The sequence below is a fragment of the Eimeria tenella genome, genomic scaffold, assembly GCF_000499545.2.
Source record: "Eimeria tenella Houghton genomic scaffold, Eth_scaff7, whole genome shotgun sequence".
Classification (NCBI taxonomy): Eukaryota; Apicomplexa; class Conoidasida; order Eucoccidiorida; family Eimeriidae; genus Eimeria; species Eimeria tenella.
The window spans coordinates 414632-428622 of record NW_013543439.1 but is presented as its reverse complement, the minus strand read 5'-3'; the positions used below and the strand labels follow the sequence as shown (position 1 = coordinate 428622).

The 13991-nt window shown below is 56.1% G+C and overlaps 1 protein-coding gene across 1 annotated transcript; it reads right to left on the bottom strand.

The window, feature by feature from the left end:
• Positions 1 to 936: 936 nt before the first annotated feature.
• On the bottom strand, positions 937 to 13810 carry ETH_00006650 (helicase, putative; the record flags this gene model as incomplete). Its single annotated transcript, XM_013377977.1, has 16 exons — positions 937 to 1470; positions 1781 to 1874; positions 2055 to 2635; positions 3015 to 4550; positions 4886 to 5041; positions 5153 to 5228; positions 5401 to 5714; positions 6205 to 6388; positions 6602 to 7675; positions 7869 to 7972; positions 8219 to 8682; positions 8879 to 9096; positions 9270 to 9498; positions 9741 to 10179; positions 10366 to 12001; positions 12333 to 13810. The coding sequence occupies 16 exons, from the start codon at positions 13808 to 13810 to the stop codon at positions 937 to 939; spliced, it is 9117 nt and encodes a 3038-aa protein (XP_013233431.1).
• Between the last annotated feature and the right edge of the window lie 181 nt (positions 13811 to 13991).

The following is a 13991-nucleotide window of genomic DNA, read 5'->3' as shown; positions in this document are numbered from 1 at the left end:
AAACTCAAGGCCCGAAGGAGCCCGCTCCTTCTCCCTTCACTCATCTCTTCACAAGACTACTATGCACCGTGATACTTGGAGTCTAGTTCAGCCTAGGGTCTACGGTTGGTACCCCTGAGCCGCAGGTCTGCGCCTCCGAACTTCAGCTTTAGCTGCCGCTAAAGCCCTTGGCTCTCAGTCGTGCTGCCCCACAGGCGGCCGCGCTGAGTGAACGCCGTTAATGGCGATGCAGCTGTAGTCCAGTTCTCACGGGCTTCACTCAGACCCAGATGGACCTCATACACGTTTATGTATATATGTGCAAAAATACACGCATTCGTATATGCACACAAATGTATTTATAATGTTCATTTGTACGTGTATGTATGTCCTGTACGCCTCATTGGTATATATACATATGGTACATATACGTATGGATACGTAGAAATGTATATAGCTACACGCAATACCTACATATATAAAACACGCATCACGGATTTCTCCTGCTTGCGCGCCTATTTGGATTTCCACTGACACCGTGTTCTTTCAATGTTTTGTTTGTATCCTATGGTTGCGCGCTTGCGGGCACATTTCCCTCTGGATCGACTCAGTGTTGCTTGTTATTGAGTCCAGTGGGCAGTTTGTCAAGAGACAAGTTGTTTAACGTAATACACAGCATTTGTTCCCTGCAGCTAGCTAGCTAGGTAGCTAGCTAGCTAGGCGTGTAGAAGAGTGGCTCCCCGCGTCGGCCCACCTCTCTGCGCTTTCTTGGAGCTCCCACTACCGTTTTCTGTGGGTGGCTTCAGCTGGCAGACAGCAGCTAGCTGCAACAGCTAGCTGCAACAGCTAGCTGTACGTTGCGACGGCAGGGGGCTCCACCTGAATCTGTCAAAGGGCCCGTGCACTTAAGTAGCTAGCCACGGCTAGTTACCCTTGCCAGGGGCCCCCCAACCATAGCTAGCCTGGGGCTGCATGCAAGATGTCTGGGTCAGCTGTCTTCTTTGCTGGGCCCCTTGTGCACCTCCGCTTGCTTTGGTTTTGTTGCCGCTCAAGCTGGTGCCGCTGCTCGTGTTGCTGCTGCTGCTGCTCGTGCAGCACCAAGTCCTCTTCAGTCAAAAATCCCCCGAGGGCAACTTCGAGGGCCTCCGCTCTATCCTCTTCTACTGTCTTTGCTGCGCGCTCCCACAGTGCTTCCTCGTAGTCCCTGTCCTCTGTGGTCCCACAACCTCGCAGCAGGCCAACAAAGGGGCAGCTTGATGTGGCTGCTCCTGCTGCTGCTGCTTGTGCTCCACTTGCTGCTTTTGGAGACCCCAGAGGGCTACTTCTGGGGGACGCGGCGGCATCTGACGCCGCGTCACACGCAGCGGCAGTGGCTGCAGCAGTGCTCGGCTCTGCAGCAGCTGCTGTTGTGGTTGAGGTACATTTGGGAGCAGCAGCCGCTGCTTCCTCCTCGACCTGCAGCAGCTGGTGGAGGTCTTCGAGGGAAAGTCGCTGCAGCAGAGGACAACAGTGAAACGGGAGTTAGCTGCTGCTGCTGCTGAAAGAAAGGCAGCAGTAATGCACAGCTCCTGCTGCTCATAAGCAGCGCTCTAGACCAACTGCTGGTGCTCTTGTGATAGTCCTTGCTGGGGATTCGCGCTCAGAATCAGAGCTAAAAGTTAGAAGTTAAGGTCTTCCGCAATGGCTTGCGAGTTGCAATCTAGCGGCTGCATTCCAGTTATGTGTTTACGTTTACCATCCAAACTGTAGTGGTTTTCAGGCTTTAATTTACGCTTGGGCTCTGGCCCTGGGTAAAGAGTACCTCGCAGAGTAGGGCCTCGGTGGAACTTTTTGAGGCCTTGCGGGTTTGGCGCAGCTGCGCTACTCGCTCCTCCACGGTGTCCTTAACAATGAACCTGCAGCGCAAACCTTAAACACTAAACCCTTCTCATTAAGTGCTGAGCTAGCGAAATCAGCGTTGCGTCTGTACAGAGGCTGGACTCTCTAAGAACAGCAGCGCCAGTGCACATGTTTCAGATATATAGAACACAGGGACTGTGGCTTGAGTTTAGGAATTAGGGTTTATGGTTTGTTACCTCCAGACGTGTGTTTGCCTTGTTTGTGAGATCCTGTAAACCCTGCCGATGGCCTGCGTCTCTTCTGCTGCGTTGAGGGGGAAGTCAACAAAGAGAACGTAGCGAGCAGCTGTGAGATTGAGGCCCCTTCCAGCCTTTCGCAGGCAGCACAGCAGCACCTGGGGACCCCCTTCGCTGGTACTGCTGCTGAAGGCTTTTATTGCTGCTACTTCCTTGCGAGACCCGTAGTAGCACAAGCTGCTGATATTCAACTGACGAAGAGAGGAACGAAGCAGCAGCAGCACTTCTCGCCACTCGGAAAACACTAACACTTTTTCACTTCCTTGTTCCTGCTGCTGCGGCTCCAGCTGCTGCTGTAGACCCTGCACCTGCTGGCTTCCGTCCCGCTGCTGCAGCCGTTGCTGCAGGTCTCGTGGCCTAGAATGCTTCAAGGCTTGGCTCGGTTGCTCCGTGCTACTGGGGGTACACCCTGGGGTCCCCAGAGCTCCCTTGGCGCCGTGAGGGGTCCCCACCAGCTCTACAATTTTGTTGATGACAGCAGCAAACTTCGCGGAGTGTGGCCCCTGGCCACCTCGGTCTTCCTGCAGCAGCAAGAGAGTCAACAGCAGTAGCCACAATCACAGCGTCCGGTGAAGTCGCCGGCGCAGCCACAGAAGAAGAGCAGCCCCCTCAACATAAGCAAACCACACGCAGAATGTGCTCTTGAATGTGCTCTTAAGTACACCCACACCAGTCTGCAAGGGTGCACAGGCTGGCCAGCTGGAAGTTGAATAACACACATATACATGTGATGTGTAGATACACACTCTACGTACACATACGTAAGGCCGTGCACAATGTGTATGTTCATACATATGTACACATGTGTGTGCTCAATCATGTTTACGAGTAAGTGCTTGAAGGTACATCGGCGGTTCACAAATAGTGCGATGCTGCTAAAATTGCACCAAGTCAGCGCACCGCAGCGCCTGCAGGCATGCGTTCGGGAGAGGCCGAGCGAGAGCGGCTACGCAGTCCTTGCTGCCGCGTTTGCTGTTGCTGCTTTGGACCTTGCAGCTGCAGTTGCTCTTTGTGCTGCTCGGCTGCTGCTGCAGTGGACGAAGTAGCAGAAGCAACAAGAGCAGCATCCGATAAGCAAAATTGGTGACGGCAAATTGCACACTTTAGGATGGGGCCTTGCTGGCGTTGCTGTTGCTGCTGGCGCTGCTGCTGGCGCTGCTGCTGCTGCAGCTTCTGCAGGCACGATAAACACATCGAGTGCCCACAAGGCAGGACCACCACACATCCCCGAGTCTGCATCCTTTTCAGACATATTGGGCAGCGCTGCGGGTCCTCATCCTCGTGCTGCTGCGGCTGCTGCTGCTGCGCCTGCTGCTTTTCCAGCTGCTGCTGGTTTTGGCCTTGACCTGATTGCTGGCTGCGGTCCTGTAGCTTCCACTCCTCGTGATGCGGCTGCTGCTGCCCTAACTTTGCTCTGACCGTTGTGCTTTGTTCTGGCAACATTTGCTGCTGCGACTGCAGCTCTAATTTCAGGCTTGGTCGCTCCTGCTGTTCCTGTGTATTTTCTTGCTCCTGGATCTGCTGCTGCCTCGCGAGCGCAGCAGCGGCAGCACGGGAGGCCCTGTCCATTACTTCGAGAGTCCTATAGGGACCCCGCCCGATGCTGCTCCCTGCTGCGCTTGTTGCTGTTGTCGCTGCGCTGCAGTCTGTAGCCGTTGGAACCCCTTCTTTAATCCGCATCTCAATAACACTATCAGCAGCACCAGCAGTAGTAGCACGGAAAGGACTGGGAGCAGCAGCTGGCAAAGAAAGGTTAGGAGCATGCGCATTTTCACTGGCAGCTGCTGCACAAACATGGTATGCAGTTGCTGCTGTTCCACGAACAGTAGCCGCGGCAGCAGCACTAGCAGCTCCGCCAGCAGCAGAAGTGGCAGCAGGCGCAACAACAGGCTTGTGTTCCTTGGCTTTAAGACCCTTGAGAAACTGATAACGAGTGAAAGTCACGGAGATTTGGTTCTTAGAAAGGCTCAACTCGCCCAGAAGCTGCGAAAGGACACAAGACACCTCCAGGGGTCCCAAGGCGCACCGCTGCTGCAGGAGCTCCTGACGTAGCGATAAGCCGTCACCTGCTGCGCCATCTGCTGCTGCTGCTGCAGGCAGTGGCCATGCTCGTGGTGCCGATGAAGACGGGAACGCTCCGCTTGCTGCTGCACCTGTTGCTACTGTGCCTGCTGCTGCTGCACCGGCTGCCGCTCTATCTATTCCTGCCACACCGGTTGCTGCTGCTGCTTCGCCTGTGGTTTTAGCTGCCATTCCGCCTACCGCAGGAGCATCTGCTGCCCCCCCTACCACTGGCCCTGCACCGGCTGCTGCTGCTTCTTCCGGTGCACACTCTGAAGTCTTCAGGAAGAACCTAGAAACAGACATTTCTAGCTCGTCAAAGGCCGAAAGGACGCCGCGGCTTCCCAGCAAGTAGCTCCCAGCAGCAGACAACTCCTAATAAAGCAGCACCAGCAACACTTTGAGAAAGTAATACGGAGCTCCCCCATGTTAAACCGCATGCCACAGGCACAAATAAGAGGCGTTTGTGCCACAGCTTTTAGTTATGTGCCCTCCTAGTAAGGGAGCAACGGCATTGCTGTGGCAGGGATCTGATTATCCCTGCCACAGCAATGCAAACTTGTAATCCTCAAGTTGTCTTGGTGCTTTTATGAATGGAATGAAAAGCCAGCAATAATCGAACTCTAGGCTTCAACAGGACCAACAAACAATCCATCCATCTGGTGAGTATAAGAGCTAAACGCTAAGTGATCCCAATATGCAACGCTGACCCGTTTAAGACACTCCAGTTCTTTCAAGTGTTCTTCTGCTGCTGCAGCAAAAAGACCTCCTTGAGGGCCGCCCAAAGATGCGTCTTTGCGCAGCAAGCTGCTGAGTAGCTGCAGGCAGCGCACTAGCTCACTGTCGCCGTAGTGATGGTATCCTTCCTACGCAGCCGCACGCAGCACAAACCCTAGACTGCACACCCTAAGCCCTAAACCCTAAAACTTCGTCTCTTAATACTAAATGGAAAGCAGTAGATATAAAGAAAGATCTACGATGTTAAGGCTCGAAGGATCCGCTGTTACGACGTCGAGGTTCTTCGAAACGCGGTTGTAAAGGAAGTACTGCAAACTGCAGCCACAAAGCATACAGCCTCAATTCTATTCCCTTAACTCTACATCCCACGCCTATGACAACAATGGAATAAAAGAGACGAATGCGACGGCATGTCATGTAGAAGAATGAAGTTTTGGTGGGGGGCCCTTTGCAAAAACGCTAAGGGTTTACGAATTAAGGATCTCACTCAGAGATCTGTTGCGCGGCAGTGCAGTGGAAGCACAGACCACACAATGGGCCATCATCGGCGCCTCCTTTCTTTCTTCGTTTCCTGGGGGACGCGGCAGAGGGAGCCAGTTGCTGCTGCTGCAATAGGAGATGCTGCTGCAAGGGACTTTGAGTGTTGCGGCTCTTCCGCTGCTGCTGCTGCTGCCGCTGCTGCTGCTTCTTGCGCAGCTCGTACAAGTCTGCCTGACACAGCTCGTTGCAGCGCGGGCAGCCCCCAAACGCTGCCTGCATATCTGCAGAGGGCCGTCCGTGGTGGTCAAGAGCTTCCAGCGTCTGCAGCAGCAAACACTTCAAATTACAAAGCCTCAAGTCCCACTTTTGAACATACGAAAGAAGCGACGCAAGCCCGAGCCTTCAACGACGATTTCAAAGCGGCTCAGACACATCGGCAGAACAAAAACAAAATAATTTAGAGATAGCAAGTGCCGGCCACGAAGGCGCCCTAAGCTCAAATGGGGCCAGTGGTGCACCCCACAAATCTGAGTTGCCTGTGCACCTATAGGTGACAGAGCTGTGATGAGGGCCTGCAGTACTGCATTTTCGAGTGCAATGGTCTCACGCTCCCGCTAAGTAGGCATAAAACACGAACGGTCGAGCAAAGAATTTCTAAACAGGCGGCCCTTATTTGGGCCCTTGACCACCGTTCCCATAGGCTCTTTGGTTGTAACTCTTTGGGGCCTTTTTGGTGTCGCCTGGTGTCCCAGGTCCCTCCACTGCGAAAGCGCACGGCTAAGGGGATCCCTACAGTGCTTATGCTTTGTACCTTGATGAGGTGTTCTCTCCTCTCGTCGAGTTCATCTAATCTCATCTCGAGGCTCCCCACGAGGCCCCTGCAAGTGGAGACGCCTCCCAGGTGCAGCCGGCGGCCTATAAAACCCGTGGGAACTGGCGAGGCTCTGTACTCCCCGCAAGAGCCTCCGCGCAGACTGGCTAGCTCCTCCCGCACTCTGCATCACACAGTCCAGACTCTTACTGCTAAGTAAGACTCTTAGTCCCAAAGAAAAAGGAATATGCAAGTGGCTCTGGGGATGTCTTAACAGCGCTCGATTGGTGCCTTGTCACTTGGAGGCTGGGCTGCAGAGGCACGAACTGACACGAACTGGCAGCAGCGCTAGCTAGTGAGTTAAGTCGCCAGGCTCTAGTTAAGGGCTCGTAGCTACCTGAGGGCTACAGCCCGGCTGCGTTCGTCATCTAGTGTCGCAAAAGACATAAACCAGCGGCCTCCTCCCATTCGTCTTCTCCATTTTTCGGCCTCCAAATATTCTTTCAAGGCGCTCTCTCCCGCGCAGTCAGACTCGCTAGCCTTCTCTGAGACAGAGACAACCCCCTTGACACTCCCTTGGGACAACGGCGGCTCTCCTACAGCAGGTGAAGGCCGTGATGATCCTTCAGGAGTTGCTGCGGGCCCCACGCTCCCCTCTGCTTTGCTTGCGGAAGACACTGCAGGCCCCTTTGTGTCCGTCGCAGCGGTTGACGTATCAGGGCCTCCTCCGGGGTCCTCCACAGTGGCTGCACGAGACTGCATGCGTTTGTGCGGAGCCCCGCCAGCCCTTTTTGGGGCTTCCTTTTCGCCAGCACAGGATAAAGTTTTACCCGTCCTGTGCTTTTCTGTCTCTCTGAATCGCAGGCGGAAAGTCTCTCTTGCCCGCGTGAGCTCTCCCACTGCCTTCGAGGCGTATTCGCACCGTAGCCGCTGGAACAGATCCCACGCTGCTGCTGCTGCTTTTGCTGCTTCTGCGCTTACTGAGTCGGCTGCTGGTGAGCTTGAGCTTGCCGTTGCTTCTCCTCCTGCTCGCCCTAAAGCACCGGAGGCATTGTCCTGTGGCGGCTGCCGCTGAATTTCGTATCCATGCTCTTTTGAGCTGCTGCTGCTGCTGCTGCTGAAGCACGCATCCTTATGGTCCGTGGCTTCCGCGTTATACGAATGCTGCTTGCCCTCGAGAGAAGCAGCTGGGCTGCTGTTGCTTGCCCCCTCAGGAGATGTCTCATTGACTGCTGCGCTGTGGGAGAGGCCGCTTGGGAAGGCGGCCATAGAGAGGGTGTCGTATAGGTTGTAGGCCGCATGTATCTGCTGCAACTTGTCTATGTGGTGCCGGCCAGCAATGAGTGGCTCTGAGAGGCTGGGCTTTAAAATCAGCGGCCCCACATTTTCCTGGGAGTTCCCCAAATGAGCAGCAATGGAAAGAGGCAGCTCGGCACCCCCTAAAGAGCGCCGTGACAGCTCCAGCACGTGCCTGAGACTCACACAGCCTCAAGCTACAATCCAAAAGCCTCTAGCTGATCCACTACCCCACAGCCACAAACTACAGCTAATAATAGTCCACACTCGAAAATCTAACATCTAGATCCTGCCCGAGACACGAGTATGCATAAGAAACCCTAGTCTCCGGGCGCTGAGCCATTAGCCCTTAACCCTGACACACTTACAGGTAAAGCAGAGCAGCACGAGCTGGCTTGCCCTCCAGAAGTGACAGCCCAGCAACTCCGTTCACTTCTGCGCAATACGCCCGCAGCGCCTCTTCAAGCTCCACCTGAACGCGCACGGCTCCACTCTAAGCTCCACGAGGTACAGCCTCATTTGCCCCTGACAAACGCTGGCTTGAGGCTTGTGGGGGGTTTCTCGTTTGGGATAAAGCCACAGAAATGCAAAAGGCAGTATTGGCGAGGGACTATGTTTTAAAATTGGGGCTTTATGTTTAACAAAAGGTACTAAAGTCTGCGAATAAGGTTCAGGGTTCAGGAGCGAGGCCTAAAGGAATTTATGAATTAGGGTGTACTCGAGCATCGGCCAGAAGGCGGCAGAGGACCTCATCCATCGACATGTAGCGGCCGAGCCCCTCCAAAGCATCGGCTTTGCGGTTTGCTGCAGTAGCTGTGCTGCTGCTGCCGCTGCTGCTGTTGCTTCGGCGACTGCCGAGGCCAAGGGCCCCAAGCTGCGGATGGTTCGCTGCCTGCCGCAGCACGAGTAACATCCCAACCATTTGTGAAGAGAGCGCAGCCGCCATGTGCGCTTTTCGAGCAGCAGCAGACGCTGCTGCTGCTTCTGCTGCTGCCGTGCCAGCTCCCCTCCCCACCTGCTGCGCCTGCTGCTGCTGCAGCTGCTGCTGTCGGCTGCTCAGTCGCTGTACACGCTGTGCTACAGCCCGCTGCTGCCGCTGGTAAAAGAAGCGCTCCACAGGCCCCAACTCGACATACACATCGTGTATTATGGGGGGGGGCACCCCTAGCTCCTCAGCTACCTCTGGCACATAAACCACACACCGTAGACCCCTAAGGATTAAAGGTAGGCTTTAGCGCAAAACGTGTGTGCTAAGCTTTGGGTCAAAAACAACAAACTGCAAGTCAGTACGCTTTGTTTCAAATCTTAAAAGGTAAACTCCAGGCTAGGCGGCCTAAACTCTACGCCTTCGCCTTGGGCTCTTCACTGCAAATGTCACCGCTCATGTCCGTCCGCCAGATAAGAGGAGCCAACAAATCCACAGCAGCATTTAGCGCGAAGCCCGTGAGGCCCCACTGCGGCCCAACACGAGCCTCCACAATGCTTCCACAGCTGCTGCTGTTGCCTTTGCTGCTGCTGCTGCTACTGCTGTTCACTGAGCAGTCGTCCTCTAGGGTGCCCTGCGCAAGGGGTAAGGAAAGGCCCTGAAACGCCCGCCTACAAATAAACCCCGGTATAAGAAACAGAGAACCGTAGGCCCTGGCCCTCAAGCCACGGAAACGCAGTCGTGAGGAAACGCTGCAGCAGCAACTGCGGCAAGTCCACCAAGCAGGCACGCTGGGGCCCAAATGCAGCTTCGTCCCCACCACGCTTAGGCTATAGGCGCTCACTGAAGCAAGCAGGGCGAAGACAGATGGGGAGAATCTGCAGAGAAACGAAGGGCGGCCAGGAGACCCGCGAGCTCCTTGGGCAGCAGCGAACCTCGAGGTGCATGGGGGCTCCCCCAAAGGGCCCCCTGGGGCCCTTCTGCAGCTAACTCGTCTAGCAGCGGGGTTCCAGACACGCACCAGCGGTGAGCGGCTTCTATAGAATGGCATAGCCGGGCAGCCCCGCTAAAGCCTGCAGTGGAATCGAAAAAAACAAATAAAGTAGCATCTAGGCTTTCGGTTTGGGCCCTAGGGAATAACGGCTCGGTGTATACAGTGCCTGGAACGGAGAGAACAGGATGAGGTACTGCAGCACAGAGCTTAGGCCAAGCTTATATTCGCAAAGCTTGCACGGAGAAGCAGCAGCTAAAGCAGCAGCAGAAGCAAGAAGCATCAGCAGCAGCAACGACCCAAGAAGCAGCATCAGCAGGTTACCTCCAGCTAGCTGGGCCTCATCTATGACAAGTCGCCACCAGCGAACTCCCAAAATAGGAGAAAAGAGCTTGCGGTACCGTTTGACTCCTCGCAGTGACATGCTGCTGCTGGTGCTGGTATTGCTGCTGCTGCTGCTGTTGCTGAAGTTCAGAGGCGGCGAGAACCAAACTTCCTGCTGCAGCGAATCAAAGGGCACTATAACTAGGTCGTGCTCAACCAGCTGAGACGCGAGCACGTGAGGTCCTTGTGGTGGCCCTCCGATTGCTGCTTCCACTGCAGCAGCAGGTACAGACAAAGAGGGACGGCCGCCGTGAGAAGTGTCACCCTCTGCCGCAGCCGCTGCAGCACCAGGAGCCCCCCTGCCAGACCGCGCTCGCGGCAAAGCAGGCGCCACGCCAGGCGCAACAATTTTCGACTCCGCTCGCGCGACCGCGAGCACCTGCAGGCGCACAGCGCAAGCAGAGGGTCTCTAGGCCTCGGGTGCACTTCATGAAAGCTACCCTGTGAAGCTGCAGCCAAAGTGCTGGGCTCTGCGCGCTGCTGCCGCAGAGCCCGAAGAATGAACAAGAAAACAAAAGGTCCATCATGCCCTCGGGCCTACGGTATAGGCACTGCAGCGCCTCACAGTGTTCGCTAAGGCGGCTCTCGCAGGCTTCAGACCAGGGTAGACAGCGACCTTAAGGGCGCCGTTGCAATGGACAGAAACCTCGCGCCGCCACTGGTCTACAATTGCTGCTGGGCAAACCAAAAGGGTTCCTTTCACCTCTGGCAGCTGGCTGCTTCTGTTGTCGCTGCTGTTGCTGCTCTTCGGATCAATGCTGCCGCTACCGCCGCCGCTTTTGGTGTTGCTGCGACTCTTGCTGCTGCTGCTCCAAGTCTTCGTTTCTTGCTGTTGTGCAACGCAAAAGGGGCAGATGAAAGGAAGGGATACAGGCGCCCCCGGGGAATCGGCAACACAAAACACATGAGAAAAGGCGAGGCAACAGCTGCATTGCACGACTGCCAGGAGCGAAACTTCTTTCCCTTGCTGCTGCTTCTGCTGCTTTCGCTGCTGCTGCTGCTGCTGCACGCTTCTCCGCGCAGGCGCATGGGGAGCCCACCGCGTCCCCCCTTTTATATTCATGGGCCCCAGCGAGTCAAGCCCACAAATGCAGCAAATCCGAGCGTCAGGCGGCATCTCATCTTCCCATCGGCAAGCTGCTCCCTGTATTGTCGCTGCTGCTGGAACTGCTTTTGCTTCTGCAGCTGGCAATGCTGCTGAGGCGGCAGCACTATGGTCTGCTGCTGCAGCTTGCTCTGGTGGTGCCGCTGCTGTTTCTGTTGCTGCAGCATGCTGTGTCGCCTCTTCCTGACCTGTAGATGATCCTTGGATCTCAGCGTCAGCAGTAGGCACACCTGCATCAAATGTTGCTGCCGCAGGTACAGCTGCTGTTTGGGGCTTAGGGTTCGCTAGAATCAGAGCTAGAACCTCTACACTCTTTCCAAGACCCATTGAGTCGCATAGTAGACCTCCTGGGACGTCAAAGCCGAGTGAGGCCTCGCTTGCCGCTGCTGCTGCTTCTGGCCCTGCTGCTGGTCCTGCTGGCGGTCCCAGGAATCCAGCAGCAACCTGACCAGTTGTGTGGTTGACCCAAACAGCAGCACCGGAAGGCAGTACGACTCGATGCCACACCAGATTAACTTGCTGCTGCATTAGCTGCTGCTGCATTAGTGCTCGCAACTGCTGCTGCTGCTGTCGTCCAAGCACCGTCTCCCACTCCCTGCCGTTTTCGCTGCTGCCAATGCGGGTGCTGCTGTTTATGTACTGCCGCCACTCCCTTGACAAGGCAAACAGGACCGCCCTCTGCTGATATGGACGCAGGCAACACTGCAGCCCCGGTGGCTTCAAGAACTCTACGCCCACAAATGGGCCAACGCGCTTGCTATCACAGCTGCAGCTGGAAATGCTTCTGCCGCTGCTCGCCGAGTGGCTGCTAGAGATACACTTGCTGCTGGAGCAGGTTCCGCTATTGCTGCTGCGGAGGTCGCTGGCGGGTTGCTGCTTGCAGCTGATGCTTTGGCTGCTGCTGCTACCGCCGTGCTTCTCTTGGAGCTGCAGTGCATGCAGGACACGCCGCTGAGAGACGAGGCTATAAATGAAAGAAGGGCTGACGAAGAAGTGGCGCAACGCTGCGCCTCCTTGTGCAGCTGCTCCTGCCGCGGCTGCTGCCGCGGCTGCTGCTGGCAGCAACGAAGTCTGACCTAACATCCGCCCGAACAACCTGCAGCAGCAACCCAACAGTATAGCCTCGCAAAAGGCAGCAGAAGTTGTACCACTAGAAGGAGCTATGAGAACCGCAGTGCCTGTACCAGTTGCATAACATGTCGTGCAGCAGGAAGCAATCAGATGAGCAGCAGCAGCTACGGCAGCAGCGGCAGCATCACCAGCACTAATAGCAACAGTAGCAACAGCAGAAGCAACAACAACAAAGGCGGCGTAGCCCTCATGACTAGGAAGGCCAGCTGTTGCAGCAGTGGCGGTTTTCTTCAGCAACAGCAGCACGGCCGCCGTCATAGGCAGCCGCAGCAGCAACAAAAGCGGCAGTAGCTGACCACTGTGCTGCTTTGACTCTGCACTCCGAGTAAAGAGGGAACACATCGCGGGGACGCCCACACCGTCTTGTCATTAGGCACAGAGAGACCTCAATCGACCACAGCCACCCTTTGTTGCTGCTGCTGCTGCTGCCAAAGGGTACTAGGCCTTCAAGAGGCTCCGCGGCAGCTGCGCTGCTCCGCTTCTTGCGCAATGAGGCCTTTCGCCTACAGCCTCTTGCTGTTGGTGCTGCAGATGCTCCTTCCTGTTCTGTTGCGGTTGCTGCTTGTGGGGCCTCGGAATCACCGGCAGAGGCAGCAACAGCAGCAACAGGTCCAGCTGCAGGTGTAGCATGGAGCAGTGCTGCGCGGAGGCAAAGGGGCAAGAGCTGCTGCTTGGCTGTTAGCAGCTGGAGCAAGTCGCAGCCCAGATTCTTCGCTGCAGCATCTGCCCGTAGAATACATGTGGCAGCGACGCGAGGAGTAGCAGCAGCAGCAGTAGTAGCTGCTGGTGCTGCTGCTGCTGCTGCTGCTGCTGCAGGTGCTGCTCCCCCTACTGCAGATGCTGCTCCCGCTGCTTCAGGAGCTGCTCTTGTTCCTGCTACTACTCTTGAGACGCTTGCTGTGTCGCTTTCATTAGCATTCGCCGTTGACTTTCCTGCTGCCTCCACTGAGCTTGTTGTGACTGCTGCTGGTGCTGCTGCGGCTGCTGCAGCTGGTGCTGCAAACGGACGCTCCGCAGCTACAAGAGAAAGGCGAAGGCGTCCGGGGCCGTTAGCCTCCAAGACAGCACCGAAAACGTTTCTGCAGCTGCAGATGTGCTGCGCTGTTGCTCCAGTCTTTGCTGCCTCTGTTGCGGCCGTGTGCGCCGCTGCTGTTCCATCCGTTGCTGCTGCGGCTGCTGTCGAATCAGTATCTGCCACTGCATCATTCGCAGCGCATGATACAGAGGCCTGACTAATTGCGTCTGCTGCAGTTGTGGCAGCTGCTGCCGCAGGTGCTGCAGAGGGAGCAGCTACTGCTGCAGGAGCTGCAGGAGCAGCTGCTACCTTTTCACTCTCCCCTGCTGCTGCAGACAACCCAGGGGCAGTAGCTGGATCACATTCTTCACGCTGCTCCAATAAACAACGCCTGAGGCGACGATAGGGAGTCCCTGACGCACTCCTAATGCTGCTGCTGCCGCTGCTGCTGCTGCTGTTGCCGCTGCCACAGCGCCAGCAAAATGCAGACGGCGGCCTCTCGGAAGCGACTTGGAGAGGGCCCCACGTGTACAGGCACTCCACGGCTCCCTCTGATGCTGCGTTTGCTGCAGCCCGCAGTAGGGCCCTTCTCTTTGCGTGCTGCTTCTGCTGCAGTTGCTCTTGCTGCTGCTGCCGCTTCGAGGATACCTTCCTGCTGCAGTCCGAGTTGCCGCTCTCCTCGCTGGAATCAATATGCTGCGCCTGGTCATGCTTCAGCAGCAGCTGCTGCAGCAGCGATCCTTTTGGCTTTCGCTGCATTTGCTGATGCTTCAGTTCAACTGCTGCTCCCGCTGATTTTGCCGACCCTCCAGAAGGATCATATTAGGCCCTTCCAGAGCTGTAGTCAGCTTTTCTATCCACTGCTGCGCAGCAGTTTCTGCTGCTGCCTTCTCCGGAGTAGTGACTGTAGCTGTGGTTATGCCTGCTGCAGTTGTCGGTG